The 16245-nt window shown below is 36.8% G+C and overlaps 1 protein-coding gene and 1 long non-coding RNA gene across 2 annotated transcripts in view; both read left to right on the plus strand.

Moving 5' to 3' along the window:
* Positions 1-8394, plus strand: part of LOC107692491 (CXADR-like membrane protein) — a 97951-nt gene extending 89557 nt beyond the window's left edge. The window contains exons 6-7 of the mRNA XM_016491573.1: positions 3975-4116; positions 5739-8394. Coding sequence (XP_016347059.1) covers positions 3975-4116; positions 5739-6078 — 482 coding nt within the window. The 3' untranslated portion in view covers positions 6079-8394. The remainder of the gene's footprint in view (positions 1-3974; positions 4117-5738) is intronic.
* Positions 8395-9980: 1586 nt separating this feature from the next.
* LOC107692494 (uncharacterized) lies at positions 9981-11404 on the plus strand. Its single transcript, XR_001634651.1, has 2 exons — positions 9981-10297; positions 10419-11404. It is a non-coding gene; the product is annotated as an uncharacterized LOC107692494 (long non-coding RNA).
* The last annotated feature ends 4841 nt before the right edge of the window (positions 11405-16245 follow it).

Below are 16245 nucleotides of genomic sequence, written 5' to 3' on the forward strand. Positions count from 1 at the left end.
TGGCTGAAACTAGCAAAAAACACTTGCGTCGTGCCTGGCGCCGCATTGCGCCGGGTGTATGATAGGGCCCAGTGTCTCTTCCACGGCTCTGTACGCTTTCAACTCGTTTTTTTAGTCTCAAGCAAGACTGTACGACATTCACATTACATGATTTGACTGATTTTTATGTAGAAAGGATGACAGCGCACCGCATTAAAAGAAATGATCATTCATGTTTTCATAACCACTGGCCAAATTAAAAAACTAAAATTAAATCAAGTCAAGTCAAGTCAAGTCAAGTCTGCTTTATTGTCAATTCTTCCACATGTACAGTACATACACACAGAGAATTGAAATTGCGTTACTCTCAGACCCTTGGTGCATACAGATAACACTAACAGTAGAAGCGACCACAAGCCAGAGGAGGTTGTTGAATTAAATGCCAAATACAGTGCATTGTGCAACCAAAATACCAATATTCAGAAAAAAAAAATCAAAATACGATACTTTAGTTAGGCCTACAATCAAGCCTGAAATACATCGGGACTCATTTTGAAATGACCTTGCTTTACTACTTCCAGCTGCTCATTCAAACAGATGAGGGAGAAAAAATAAGCACTCTTACAACCATCTTCATCATATTACAAAAACACACACACACACACACACACACAATAGAGTAAACACTGTCATAATTCATCAAAAGATTATGAAAAATCGTTTGGCACAAATGCATGGTGTTCACTGATTGAAAACTGCTTTGAAACCTCAAGGGCCCTATTTTATCGATCTAAGCGCATGGACTAAAGCGCACGGCGCAGGTGCACTTAGGGAGTGTCCAAATCCACTTTTGCTAGTTTAACGACAGGAAAAACGGTCGGCTCGCTCGGCGCATGGTCTAAAAGGGTTGTCCCTATTCTCTTAATGAGTAATAGGCGTGTTTTGGGCATAACGTGCAATAAATCAATCAGAGTCTCATCTCCCATTCCCTTTAAGAGCCAGCTGCGCTCGTGCCATGGCGGATTCTCTATTTACATGGCGGAATTTGCAAGCGCAAAGACGTGTCTCCAGAGAGGAAACGGATCTGCTCGTGCGCGAGCAAATAGGTAGCCTACTTCTGAAAAAATCAATGACTATCCATTATGGCATGTAGGCATGTAGGCATGTTTATATTTATGTAGCCTACACAATAATAATCTTTGACAATCCTTTAATTTTTAATATTTGGCATGTTTGTGTGCTGCTGTGCGTCCCTGTGTGTGTAATAAGCAGAGTGTACATGCGCTGTGGACCCGACTATACTAACACGCTCTTTAAATACCAAAAAAACTACTGCGCCATTGACTTTAGACCAGCTTTTTGTTGGTCAATGGCGCAGTCTATTTCAGTTGCCTTGAAATAGCAACGCGCCAGCAATGCGCCTGAACACACCTCGTTTTTTAGACCAGCACGCCCATGGGTGCACAAATGGGTGCAAATGCATTTGCTATTTAAACAATGTAGCGCAGGACTTGAAAATGATAACTGCATCTGGCTGAAACTAGCAAAAAACACTTGCGTCGTGCCTGGCGCCGCATTGCGCCGGGTGTATGATAGGGCCCAGTGTCTCTTCCACGGCTCTGTACGCTTTCAACTCGTTTTTTTAGTCTCAAGCAAGACTGTACGACATTCACATTACATGATTTGACTGATTTTTATGTAGAAAGGGTGACAGCGCACCGCATTAAAAGAAATTATCATTTTTTTCATAACCGCTGGCCAAATTCAAAAACGAAACTAAAGTTAAATCATCTTTGAGAGCAAGGGGGCCCCCTGGTGTTTCGGGGGCAGCTTGCGTATTTTGCGTATAGGGAGAATCGGCTCTGATTATACTAAATGAAAATTACTTATTTCAAGTAACAGAAGTTTGTATTATGGTTTTAGTAGTTAACTAATAACCCTGAATGATTTTTTTTCCCTCAGAATTTATAATTCTCACAGTTCTTTTTTTCTGCCATAAAATAAAATAGGTAATTGAAGCTGTTCATCTCACAATTCAGACTTTTTTTCTTTCTGCTGTTTTAATATTTCTCTGTGAGATATAAACTCAGAATTGCGAGAAAAAAGTCAGAATTGTGAGATTAATAATTGCAATTACCTTTTTATTTTTGTTCATCCCATGGCAGAAACAAGCTTCCATTTAAAAACTTTTTCCATGTTCACTTTGCCTCCTTTCCTCTCGCTCTCTCTCTCTCTCTCTCTCTCTCTCTCTCTCTCTCTCTCTCTCTCTCTCTCTCTTGCTCTCTCTCTCTCTCTCTCTCCACACACACACACACAAACACACTTTCATTGAGCACTGGGAACTAAAGAAAGCCAGAGTGTGGCTATTTGTCATCAGTCTTGCTCAAACAGCCATCCTTCAGTGTTTGTGTGTAATGGTTTTGGAAGAGGCAGAAGAATTTAATACTCACCAGAGGAAAAGATTGAGAGAGTTATATACACACTTGACAACTGTCCTGCACTTAGGCCTTGCGCTAGTCTTTCTCAACACAGGAAATGAAAAGAATGTATGTGAAAGAGGCATTTCGCAGTTGTGGCAGGCAAAGTTTAATTTGGGTCTGCCTAATTCAGTTTCACTCGCAAGATATCTCATGAGAAAACTAATAAAATGTAACTACTGTACCATATGGGCTCCCCTGCTAATATAACGTTTAAACAGTGAACAAATCAAAAGCTCTTTCTCAAACAAAAATAAATGGCTCTTAAAGATGCACTCAGTAAATTTTATTTATGTAGTGCTAGCCGATATGACAGTGAACTTATACTGACACCCAGCGGCATGAATTTAGAAGCTGAAGTTTTCAGGTACTGTAGAAATGAGCTATTAGCAGTCAGGTATGATTATTTATTAATCAATCAAAATAACCAATGAGGCAACCTGCTCTATGTGAAAAAAGTAACACTTTGTAATAAAGTCCCATGAATTGCATTAACTAACATTTACAAACAATAAGCAATTAATGTGTTACACTATTTATTAAGCTTTGTTATTGTTAGCAAATTTTTAATAACAACTGGGAAAGGTATTACCAAAAACATGATGTTATTAGTCTTATAATATGACTGGTATATGACTTTTCATCTCATATGAGAGGAAATGATTTTAAAGTTTCTAATGAGATTAAAAATAATTTGATGCACCTTTAAGTGCTAATAACAGATGTTATATTTGATTCATATCCATGTGCATTGATGTAAAACAAACAATTGCATTTGAATAAAATTAAACATGGCTTGTAGACATTCAGTCATAGCTGAAATTAGATTTTTTTTTATAATAAAATGATTGCTTATAGAAGCTCATTTAATGTTGTAACAAACCATTTTACCATTGATGTACATCTTCATAGCAATATAGATTTTTTTTAAGGAGTAAGCCACAATAAACAAAATAATTTTATCACAATTAAGGAGCCAAATGTCTCTCCAGTTTGCACAACTACACCTAAGAACACACCTTTACCAGGCTATAATTAATGTTGCACATTTATATATGTGTAAATTCTTAAATACATATTTGTATATGTAAAAAAAAAGGGGAAAAAATCATTAATTTTTCCCTTTTTTCCCCCTGATTTGTAATAATTGTTTTTGTACCGAATAGTATTGAAGCTTGTTTCTGCCACTAAAAAAAATTATAATAATAAAAATAAATGAATGAATGAATGACTTTTTAACTCACAGTTCTGACAAGTTTATATCCTGACATTCTGGCTTTATTTCTAACATCTGCAATCTCTTAAAAATAGAATTGTGAGATAAAAGTTACAATTATCTTAATTTAATTCAGAAACAAACTTTGAAAGAATACAAAATATTAGCATTTTCACTTGTGTTATCAGGCTTTTGCACCCTACTGTAAATAACTATAATGATTTAATTTTGTATTTTACTTGTCATCATATGAAGATGCGATGTGATGTAATGAGGCGTGACAGATGTGCTGCTGTGTGCAGATGTGCGGGGCATAGGTGTGGTGGCTGGAGCCGTGGTTGGTGTTTCATTCGGCGTTCTGCTCCTCATTCTCATCATCTGGCTGGTCTTCCGCAAGAAGGAGAAGAAGAAATATGAGGAGGAGGAGACGCCTAATGAGATCAGGTGAGATCTCAGTATTGATTGTGTTTTTATAGATCCACTTTAACTCTTAATATTCCTGCAGCAGAGCATGTGACTGTGTTTTTGAGTTCAGGACGGTACACTCCTCATATTTTCTTCAGGACACTCTTCATAATACATCAGACAACTGTTTTTTAGGTCTATAGTGATAGAACTGTACTGTTTGTGTTCACATCAATAATGCAGCCACAAACCACGGCTGGACAGTATCTCTGAATTATGCACAGACAAACATACGGGGAGCGTTCCTGCGCACGTTGGGTGTCATGCCACAGTAGGATCTCTCGCTATGTTCAGTTGTGGAGTATTATCCCAGTTTAGCATGTTTAGGTCATTTATTTTTGTAATACTGGAGTAACCTTGTTATAAGAAAGCTCCCTGCAACCTTAATCTTTGATGTCTAACTTGCAGGATACCAAATTTGTCTAGTTGATACCAATACAATTCAAATTTAATTATTTTCGTTATAAAGAAAACTAATATGCTATTTCTAGTTGTTTCCTTTATTATAAAAAGGTATAATAAAGATACAAACAGAGCAAACAGTGCTTAAAGTTTTTCTGTATTTAAGTAAACATTCAAAGAAATGAAATCAAAATTCTAAAATATTTAAATATAAAATAAAACTACTGATACTATATAAAGAAATAAAGAATTAATTAATTAATTTAGTTCGTTCGTTCTACAATTCTAGACTATTTATTTTAGTGCTGTCAAACGATTAGTCGCGATTAATCACATCCAAAATAAAAGTTTTTGTTTACATAATATATGTGTGTGTGTTGTGTATATTTATTATGTATATATAAATAGACACACATACAGCATATATTTTGAAAATATTTACGTATTTACATTTATATATTTATATTCATATAATTTATATCATATATAAATATATTTAATATATAAACGTAACATGCATGTGTATGTGTGTGTGTGTGTATTTATACATACATAATAAATATACACAGTACACACACATATATTATGTAAACAAAAACTGTTTTTTTATTTACGTTTATATTTATTAATTTATATTATAATATATATTTTTATTGTATTTAATTATTTATAAATGTATGTAAAATGATGGCAATGGTGGTCCAGACTACAATTCTAGACTACGATTGATTGATTGATTGATTGACTGATTGATTGATTGATTGATTGATTAATTGTTTGATTGATTGATTGATTGATTGATTGAATAAAATCTACAGAAATGTTCAACATCCTTGCCATAAGAAAATTATTTTCCACAATTGAATACCCCTAAAAAAATCTCACTGCTCAATAAGAACATTTCTCACCAAATTCCTGCAAGATGAAATGATTTTCAGACTGATTTTTAGTGACTCTACGTTTGGTTAGTGTTGATTGTCTTCACTGAGCTCATATTCAGCAGCGGCTCGACGGTCTTCTGTCAGATCTCCGGAGAATCAGGGATTGATTGATTGATTGATTGATTGATTGATTGATTGATTGATTGATTGATTGATTGATTGATTGATTGATTGATTGATTGATTGATTGCCTTAGTATCAATGTACGGATATTTTTGACATCTGTAACCAATGTCAATATTTCTGTTACTTTTTCAGAGAGGATGCAGAAGCTCCTAAAGCCAAGCTGGTGAAGCCCAACTCCCTCTCCTCATCTCGCTCTGGCAGCTCCCGCTCCGGTGCTTCCTCCACACAGTCCATGGTGCACAACAGCACAACCCGAAGCCAACGTCCACGGCCACCCGCTGTCGCCACCCTCAAGGAGAACGGACAGCCCCACGGGTTCCCCCAGTCTCCCCCGGCCTACACGCAGGTCGTGCCTAAAACCCCAGAAACCCCGGCCACCCCAAAATTCAGACCCCCCAATCCTCCAGTGGGCATGGCCATCCCGGCGGGCGTCATGGTCCCTGCTCAAAGCAAGGCCTTTCAGACAGTGTAGAGAGTAAAGGAAGCGCAGCCTGGTGCGGGTCTCCTTACAAGACACCCAACAGTGACTCTTCCAAAAGTTGCAACTACGATTGGAAAAATAAAATACACACAAAAAATAAAAGCATAATTAAAAAATAAAATCAATCATATAAAATCTAAAAAGATGAATGCATATTTACAAGGGAAAATACACAGCGCTTGCCCCCTTCTGAAGTATTAAAAAAAGAAAACAAGGGAGGAACTGAAGAAAAATAATTTTTATTCTCATTCTTTGGTTCTCTCTCCCCTTCTTTTGATCTCTTGGCACAGTCTGACCCTTTTTCACATTTTTTGTTTTGCTTTCTCTTTTTGAGCTCTTGAAGGCTTTGTGGGCGATGGGGTGGAAAGATTTCCCCAAGTGCAGTTTATTTATTTAATGCATCAGAGAGACTAAAGGTCCAAGGGCTGGCTGGGTTTATGAAGCATGATGGCGAGAGGAAGGACCAGCCGATTCTGAAGAGAAATGAAGGATATTATCCAAGAACCTGTTGTTTCTGTCGAAGACGTGGGGGCAGCTCTGGGAACATGAACTGTCCATCTCATTCCCATTCAATTTTCCCAGAATGCAATGCAACATCGACTGTGGCTTGGACATCAAAATCAAAGGCAATCTTATTAATACCTTAACAAACCATTGAAAAGAAGTGAAGTGATCGGAAGAAATGGTCCCCGATGGACATTTAAGCACGTGGATGACGCTGTGTCATTGATGTAGCGACACAGAGAGACTTTAATAGTTCAGTCATCATGTAACACACTGTGGGGCGAATTCACTGGACGGTTTCGCTACCTTAGCATGCTATATTTCACAAAAAAACACCCGTTTAAATGATGCCGTTGTCATTGGTTTTTGCGCAAACCCACTTTTTCTATGTAAATTAGGCTGATATTTTATCTTTTCATCAAAAATCACTGCTCCTAATGTTTTGTTATTACTGCCCACAGATGCAGATGGAAAGCAGGGATAATTAATCAAATGATGATTAAATGATGGAAGAAGAGCATTGTATCTGGTAAACCTTTATTTTGGTAGTCCACTTCCAATAGCTATAAGTAACTTTGCAACTACATATCAACTAGCAGGCATTAGAGTATTAGACTGTCTACTTAATATCTGCTCAAACTTTATTGTGATGGTTCCCAACAGACATTCAATTGATTATAAGTTTTCAAGTTTGTCAATTTATTCTATTAACCCTAATCCTAACCTAACAGTCTACTAATACTCTAATGAGAATTAGTTGTCATGTAGTTGCAAAGTTACTTAGTAGAATGTCTGACGTTGACTATCAAATGATATCCCAATGTGTCATGCAGTCAAGCGCACTTTAATCACCGTTTCAGGTGCCTTGCATTGCTGTATGTACATTCTCAGTAAAGTACACCAGATTGCAGTAATCTGCTGTATCCTTCACAATCTAGCACTCAGAACGCAGCCAGTGTCACAGCCAGTGATTTGCACAATTCGTGAACTGGGTGTTAAAAACACGACGTCTGGAAATCGACAATGCCATTGGCGAGTGCAATTGATCCTTAGTGAATTCCCCCTGTGTGTCAACTGCTCTCTACACACTGCTATGCATTTTTGCAGTTAAATCTGTGTATATATATGGAGTGTACTGTACATCCTTGACAGAAAGTCTGCGGTCTGGTTTCGGATGTCATCCTCAGCGTTTCATGGACTTAAGTTTGTATTACATACCGACCGCGGTATATTTGTTACAGCTGTATTTCCAATGATACTGAAACCAAAACCTGTCACGAATACTATGAATGTGTATAAGTCGAAGATAGTTTTGGTTTTTATTTATTTTTTCCTTCTTTTCTAGAATACCCAGCGGTACTGCATAATAGCATATGAGGCACAAGTAATTTTGGACTGTAATCTCACAGTTCTGTGGACAAGTAAATGAAAGGGAATGCCATAACAGGGACTTATGTACAGAGCGTGTGTGAAACTAGTGCGTGTGTGCACATTTGCGGTACTCTCCTTCTAGTTCGTGTATGCACCATGGTACCTTCCCAGGACTCTCCTAGGACCCTCTAACAACAAGCTGTCTCAAGATGACTAGCTCTTTGTGCCAAGCCTCCGCCAAGCACTGTCAAAACCCTCTCCATTAGCGGTGTCTCGAAGCCCCTGGGAAGATCTTGCTTGGTGCATTTGTGAAATTTGAAATGGACAAGTTGCCTGTTTTGTGTGCCTTCACAATGAATTCATCCCCCGAGATTGCTTTTGTCCTTGGTTCTTTGCAATGTACCAGACAAAAAAAAAAAAAAAAAAAAAAAAAACAAGTTTTACTACTTAATTCAATAAATACAATAAAGAACCAAACCCCCAAAATGTTTCCAGAGTGTTCTAGAGGCGGACCAAACGCAGCCCCACGAATAATGTACACTCTGTAGTCATGATCCTGTTTTATATTGTACATACAGATAAATATACGCACACAATATCCTTTAAGTCATCAGTTGAAGATTGGGGTTATAGGCCATAATAAATATGTAGATGAGGTATTATGCATTTTCAGAGAGTAATAATTGGTCATTGTAGCCCCTGACCCGCTAAGCTCCCTTTAATAAGTAAAATAATGTCCTACTTAATGGCTACTTGTATATCTGCCATTGATGGACCTTAATATTTAAGAGAGGAAAGCCATAAGACGTGAGGAAGCAAGCATACAACACTCTGTTTGGGCCACTTTCAAGTGTACGTGCCAACCTTGTTCGTCATTCTTATTGGGTTGCAGTCTGTAATGTAGCCGAGTGCTGCCTATGCCAATTCGCCACCTTCTTGTTACCTTCCCCAGCAATTGTGTTGGATACACACCGATATACTTCTTCCCAAGTGTACACACACACTACTTCCCAAGTGTACACAGCCTAACACGACCTCATAAATAGAGACGCACTCGAGACGCGCTCTCCAGAGCCGCATTCTCCACGAGGCGGTGTAGGCGGTGTTGCTGGCTGAACTGTTGTCAGTAAGTGTGATGGATGGGCTGTCATGCAGAGTGGGGAGTGAATGATGGGAATTGTAAGGAGAACACAGGGTCCAAACCCCAATACCTTTACCCCCTAAACAGAGAGTGAGACGAAACCCATCCAGTTGGGCCTTCACAATATGGCTGTTTTTGTAGGCAGTTACTCTTCTTGTCCAAGTGTTGAAATATTGGCTCTGTTCCAAAACCTATTGAGCTGCCTTGCTGTCTACTGCCTATATAGGTAGCTGGCTCAAAGGTTAGCATCCTAATAGAGTGCAATAGTGCCAGTCCATTTTCAGTGGCCTTGGTTCCTGAAGTATTTTTCCCATAGATTGATTTTTAAAAAGTCTTAATTCAAGCATTATAAGCCATGAACCACCGTTACGAGGTGAATCACAACATGAAAAACTTTGATTTGAAGCAAAAATATATTTGAACATAAAATATTTGAAAATAAGACAAATGTACAACTTTATTGAGGGAAAGAACTACAATCCCATGAAACCACTGCGAGTGATACTGTATATACGTAAATAGACAATTGGACTGGAGCTAAGGAGTTTATTTGGCGCGGTTTGCTTGTTGTGATTCTCTGATTGGTGAAGATTCCTTAGCACAGGCATGCCCAAACTCGGTCCTGGAGGGCCGGTGTCCTGAAGAGTTTAGCTCCAACCTCAATTAAACACACCTGAACCAGCTAATCAAGCTCTTAATAGGCATACTAGAAACTTGAAGGCAGGTGTGTTGAGGCAAGTTGGAGCTAAACTCTGCAGGACACCGGCCCTCCAGGACCGAGTTTGGGCACCCACAGAATCATGGATCATAAATCACTCATTGTCCACCAACTTGGATGGAAGTTTTTTTTTTTCTGATTGAAATGCATCAGGTGATTGCAATTTACAAAATGCTGCCTTGCTGTCTACTGCCTACATAGGTGAAGAGCCTCCAAGGCTGACTTATCCTAACCTATAACATGCTGTTAAATTAGGACCATGCTAATGCCAAACTCTGAAATTAAAGGTTGAGGATTCAGATTTCAATACAGTTTACTAAGCTGAAAGTACAATTGCTCCATATGTACAGAGTTTCAGAATAAAAATACATTACAATATTGACTAAAATAGTCCATTTTAATTAGATTTATCTGAGCTTATTGCAATTCATCATGCAACTGCATTATACGAATGAAGGTGATGCTGCCATCGGAAGGTATATCAGAACCTTTTGGAACAGCCTTATATGCTTTAAAATGCTGCCTACATAGGCAGCTCTGTAGGTTTTGGAACAGAGCCGTTGTTCTATGTTTATTTTGGTCCTTTTTCTGTTTTAGGACATTACAGCACCAAACTAGTCAAGATCGGCCCACTTTATTTCAAGGAAAGCTGATTGAAAGCTTGCCTTCCAGCAGTTCCGTTCTTACATTCAGGCACTTGAGGTGATTTGTATTCCTTTCTTAGCCCTCCCCAGCAAGAAGAACCAGTCTATATCCTCAGACAATGAATCTTTAGTGGGTTTTATTTCAACACTGTTAAAGAGCTGGCATGGTGTTTAGAAACCATCAGTGTATGTACACTCTTCCATAGAGCCGCCAAAGCATCTGAAGTGGTGCTCACGTTGCATGAGGACATTCAGTTTTGAATGGGAGCTCAATCCAGAGAATGAGTTAAGGTCCATCTGCGATGTATTTTTGAGATAACACTCTATTTAAAAGACGTACTTGACTGTCTGTAGCCTCTAACCGATCATTGTTACCCATTATAAAATAATGTCCTATGTCTAAAAAGGCTCCTTCGACTCCTCTTAGAAACTGTAGCAGTATGTGTTACTTCGAGGGGTGTAAAAGGGAATTCTTTTCCATTGGAAAAGCAAAGAGATTGCATGTTATGGCCTAAAGGTCAGATATTGGGAATGCTTTGCTTCTGTGTTCATACCTGTATTCAGCTGAATATGTAAGTGTAAATATGACCAACATCCTCTCTGTCTCTTTTTTTCCATTCACATTGCTTTGTTTTAACATTTACTGTGCTTTCCTCTGTTATCTTGAGAGATTTTTTTGTTGTTTTTCTTTTGTTTGTGAATGTGGGAACTCGGGCCTGTATTTGCCCGAGAGTCCTCGTCTGGTGAGACAGAAGGGAAAATGCTCATGCTCTTCATTTCTCTTTGCTGTTGCACACATTTTGAGTTTTGTAAACCAGTTTGTTCATTTTGAAGAAATTCCATTCTTGTAAATATGTCCCTCTACAAGTAAAAAATTGTATATTTTTACGGACTCTGAGTTATTAATACTTCATTTGCAAATAAAATATTCAACGACAAGCTATTTGGCAGCCCATTATTTGATTAGTTCAAAGCGAAACCACACGCATTTGTATAAACAAATGTGTGTAGAGAGAAAAAAAAAATACCTTTATCATCAGCAATGTGGAAATGATGCTGAAAACAAAAGAGGTGTAATTCAAATATTATTCAAAAAATATTATAATTAGATTTCAGCTATTATGTAGACACAGTGAAATGAGTGAAACAAGTGATATCATTAGACAGCAATAACATTCCCACACTCCAGTTTCATGCATCCTTGATTCAGCAAATTATCATTTAAATGAAGATGACATTTACATTGTTGTTGTGACTTTTTCAAACACACCATGTTCCAATTTGATTGCACTTTTAAAACCTTCAGCTGAGAATTTAGGGCTGGGTTTCTCAACTCTTTTCCAAAGTTTAGCTCCAACCCAGATCAAACTCACCTGTCACGTTGTAGTAGTCCTGAAGATCTTGATTAGCTATTTCAGGTATGATTACTATGATTTCGGACATATGTTACCCTGGACCACAAAACCAGTCATAAGGGTCAATTTTTCAATTTATACATCATCTGAAAGCTGAATAAATAAGCTTTCCATTGATGTATGGTTTGGTTAAAAACAGGGTCACATGTACTCTTCTCATATACCCTTTTCCTCCTATATAGTAGGAAGTAGGCAAATTTGGACAAATTTAAGGCCATATGTCCATAAAAAAACACACACACACAACATTATAATCAGTATATTTGCAGTAAAGCAAGCACAAGCATAAAACAACTGACAAATTCAATACATTAAATTTGCCAGGGATAAATATGGTTTGTGCCAGTCAGAATGTTGTGTGTGTGTGTGTGTGCGTGCGTGCGTGTGTGTGCGCGCGTGTGTGTGTGTTGAACTATTCCCGTCAGGAATTCATAATATTAGTATATCCTGTTGATTAATGTTTGATTATATAGACATTAGTATTTATATTTGTATGATAAACAGTTTCAATTCTAAGTCGTCACATCTCTAATGTAAAATCTGGCTCCTGAAGCAAAACCAGGTGTGCAAATGCAACACTCTGAAAAAGTGGTATATTTTATAGACAAATAGCCCTCATGTTCTGTTGAGATTGACTTTGCTGTGTTTATGTTTATGGTGCAAAATTAAAAACTTTGGCTATAAATTATTCTAAGAAGTTCCTCCGATGTAGTCAAAAAGCAGATATTGTTGAAGCATTACCCCTGTTTCATGCAAATGTGAATCTGTTCTAGTAGCTAATGATGTTCATGTTTGAGGTCGATCTGACCCCAGAAAAAACCATGTTAGAAAACAAGTATGAAATAATAATAATAATAATAATAATAATAAATCTGAATAAATAGCTGCACAATTGCTACATTGTATGAGAGAATAATTCCATGTGAAAATGCATTTCATTTATTTATATTGTACACCTGGGGCCTCTAAAACCCCAAACATTTGGACAGCTTTGGACAGTTAAGTTGAATTTTTGCCTAACAGCAAATGTCATTTCAACTTAATGCAATGTTAAATATATATTTATTATATTATGTTTTTTTGGTTAAAATGACTTTAGGGTCTCTTATGCTGCATAGAAAACATGACAGACAGACATATCGGTGCATACAGCAGCACTCTGGCCTGTTAGTCACTCACTCAGATGCACATTTGTTGTCAAACTCTGCTCCCTAGTGTCAGAGTGAGTCCATGTTTACAGTCTACAGGCTATTTTCAGACCATTATTTGGACTCAATTAGATTTTTCAAACAAAATGCCAGACAATAAATAAACCAGCAGGTATGGAAGAGCAATAAGACCAGTTGAGACTATTTAATAAATCAATACTGTATATAAGTTGTGGTGGCTGAGAGTTCTGTGGAATCTTATGTACTGCAGTCTATGAGAACATGAGTACTGATGAACATTAAACAATAGTCACATACATTATTCTTTGTAACGTGAAGGGTTAATACATGCTCTCTTAAGCTTAAAAAATCAATCAATCAATCAATAAACAACAAAACTTCTCTCAGTTAATCTTTTCTAGGACAGAGAAAAATCATTATGCTTACGATGTTCCAAAGAAGAAATTTTCCATATTGATTTTTTTTTAACATCTGTTTTACCTGTATTTTGAATTTTGCACTGCGTTGCATTGTCTTTTAGGGTTAACGAGAAAATGAATCCATATAAAAATTACAAGTAACACTTTGCAGTTGTTAACATTAGCTAACATGGCTCAATAATGTAAAATACTAGTAACACATCTATTAATCTCAGTTAATATTAATTTCAACATTTACTAATATTACTAAAATCCAAAGTTGTATCTGTAAATATTTATTAATGGACCAGGGCTAACATGAACTAACAATAACAATTAATGTTAACAAATATTAATAAATGAATTGTTCATTGTGTTAATCAATGCATTCATTGATGTTTACTAATTAACCTTATTTTAAAGTGAAAGCACTACAAAATGATTGTAGCTTTAACTGTAATTAAAATATTAACTGAAAATACAAAAAGTAATTTAAAATATTAACAAAAACTAGCCTATATCTAATTAATGCTAAAATAACACTGATATAAACCATGTAAGAATCAAAGTTATGATTCATTATTAACTATGACTGTGTCTCATATTCACATGTCCATGTATATTTTTGCACACTTCCATCTTCCAATCTTTTTTTCTTGTGTCTCCTGTGACACTACAGATGATGAAGATTACATTTTGTGACCCAAATTAAAGCACATTTCACCGTCTGCAGAGCCTAATTACGCAACGGCTATAAAGTCAATTGGAGAAGTTAATGGGATGTTATATTTAACAGCCGTTCTGCATGATCCTCCTTTTAAAAACCTACATGCCAACAAAGAGCTCAGACGGCGTTCATCAGACAGCTCACCTCTCATCTGTGTTCGTATGAATGCAGTTCTGTCAGATGAGGGAAATCCAGTTGCTCGTTGAGTTCAGTGGGTCGGCTTCTTTCACAGTCTTACATTTCCAAAGATTAATGGCTCAGTTTTAGTGAGCTGTCACCAGAGACCTGTGGCCCATTTGTGGAAAGTACATTGAACATTTCACCCTGATTATACTTTTTGAGGTTAGTGATGGATTTGAGAGGAAATTGTGTCTGAAGGAAAGCTGGATTCTAGAAAACTTTATAAGAAAAAAAAAGATTGCAAACTTTTGATTACTTTAATATATCTAGATGTGGCATAAGCATGAAGTAAAAAAATATATATTTTCCTGACACCCTTAATACATGATGTGTGACCGCACATCACTTATAATTAACTTCCAAAATAATATTTAGAAGAATTTTTTGTGTGATACATTTTTTTTTGTCATGAATAGCATGAATTAAGTATCAAATTCATGGGGTTTGTTTTACAGATTGACTTTTAACAACCTGAATGGCTTAAACACTTTAATTAGGATTCTCAAAAACATATAATTTTTTGGGGGAACAAAAATCAGAATTTTTATTATCAGTATTCATTTGCCTGGAAGAGAAAGCCTGTACATTTGAAATCTGCTAAAAATGTATTTATTTATTTATAATGGCATATAAATGACATTAGAGTTAAAATATGTTTGGATTTTTTTAATTACTTTTGTCAGCTTTAATATCATAGCTTTTGATTTTTCCCCCTTGTTTCTTACAAAATATGTATTTATAATTGCCTTTCATAAGTACAGTTAATTAAATTATAAAGCAAGGCATTGGGAAAATTGGGAAAAGAAACCAAATTTGAACAAAGAGGGGGTTTTCGTCCTAAATAAATGAATAAATAAAAGTCTCTTATCATCCTAGCAAATTCTCAGCATTATATACTCTTTATATATTTTAATGATGGAAAATAATTAAACACATTTTTTAACAAGCAGTTAGAAAACGAATAGAGAGTGCAAGTGTTTGAGGGTCAAGTGTCAAGAAAACAAAAAAGAAAACAGATAAATTAGAATTAGAATAGAGCGTGCTAGAGTTAGAGGTTCAAATAAAGATGGGAGAGATGTGTTTTTAGTGTTTACATAACATTAAACGTTACATTGCTCTTTTAGTTTTTTTGTTTGTTTTTTTGCTGTCCATCAAAGTTCCAAATACAACATATTTTCTGTAAAACGGTCTTTGATTTCATGGCCTTCGCTGCACCTGATGCAGACACGCATGCGCGCCGGTGAGCTCAGCGCCTGACACGCTCCTATAATGTTCCCGGTAATCCCGAGAAAGCCCGATGGAGTGCTCTTCTCTTATCCACGGGGGGAAAAGCTAATGAAGGAGTCAGCAGAGCATCACACCACCGTTTCATCACTTGCTGTCCCGCCATGGAAGGAAAATATGTGCTGATTCCTCTGTGCAGCGTGAGCGCTAAAGATCTATAACTCTGAATGACAGCTGCGCTGCTCGGAACTAACCCGGGTTTCAGCTCTTTTCATTCTTGATCTGAGGACTGAAAGAGGAGACAGGAGGTTTGGATAGATGGCGTTTGGACACCTTATACTGCAGCTGAAGCTGGAGGAAGCGTCTGAGGCCAGTTTACTGAAGAACACTCTGAGACCCTTCACTCATCTCCAGAAATACAGCAGCTCACCTGGGAAGAGCAGAAATCAGCACAGGTAAGACACAAGATACTCTGACACTGCTGCACGATCGGTGTTTTATTTCAAATAACACCCGGAGGAGAGCCAGAACAAGATGTTTGGACATCATTATAATGAATAATAGCCCAATATTGACTAAAACCTAGTAAATAATAGCAAATAACATTGTAGTAGTAGTAATAATATATTTAAATATAATCAAATAATTGAATAAATAATAATAATAA

The sequence above is a fragment of the Sinocyclocheilus anshuiensis genome, unplaced genomic scaffold, assembly GCF_001515605.1.
Source record: "Sinocyclocheilus anshuiensis isolate Anshui unplaced genomic scaffold, SAMN03320099.WGS_v1.1 scaffold1082, whole genome shotgun sequence".
Classification (NCBI taxonomy): domain Eukaryota; kingdom Metazoa; phylum Chordata; class Actinopteri; order Cypriniformes; family Cyprinidae; genus Sinocyclocheilus; species Sinocyclocheilus anshuiensis.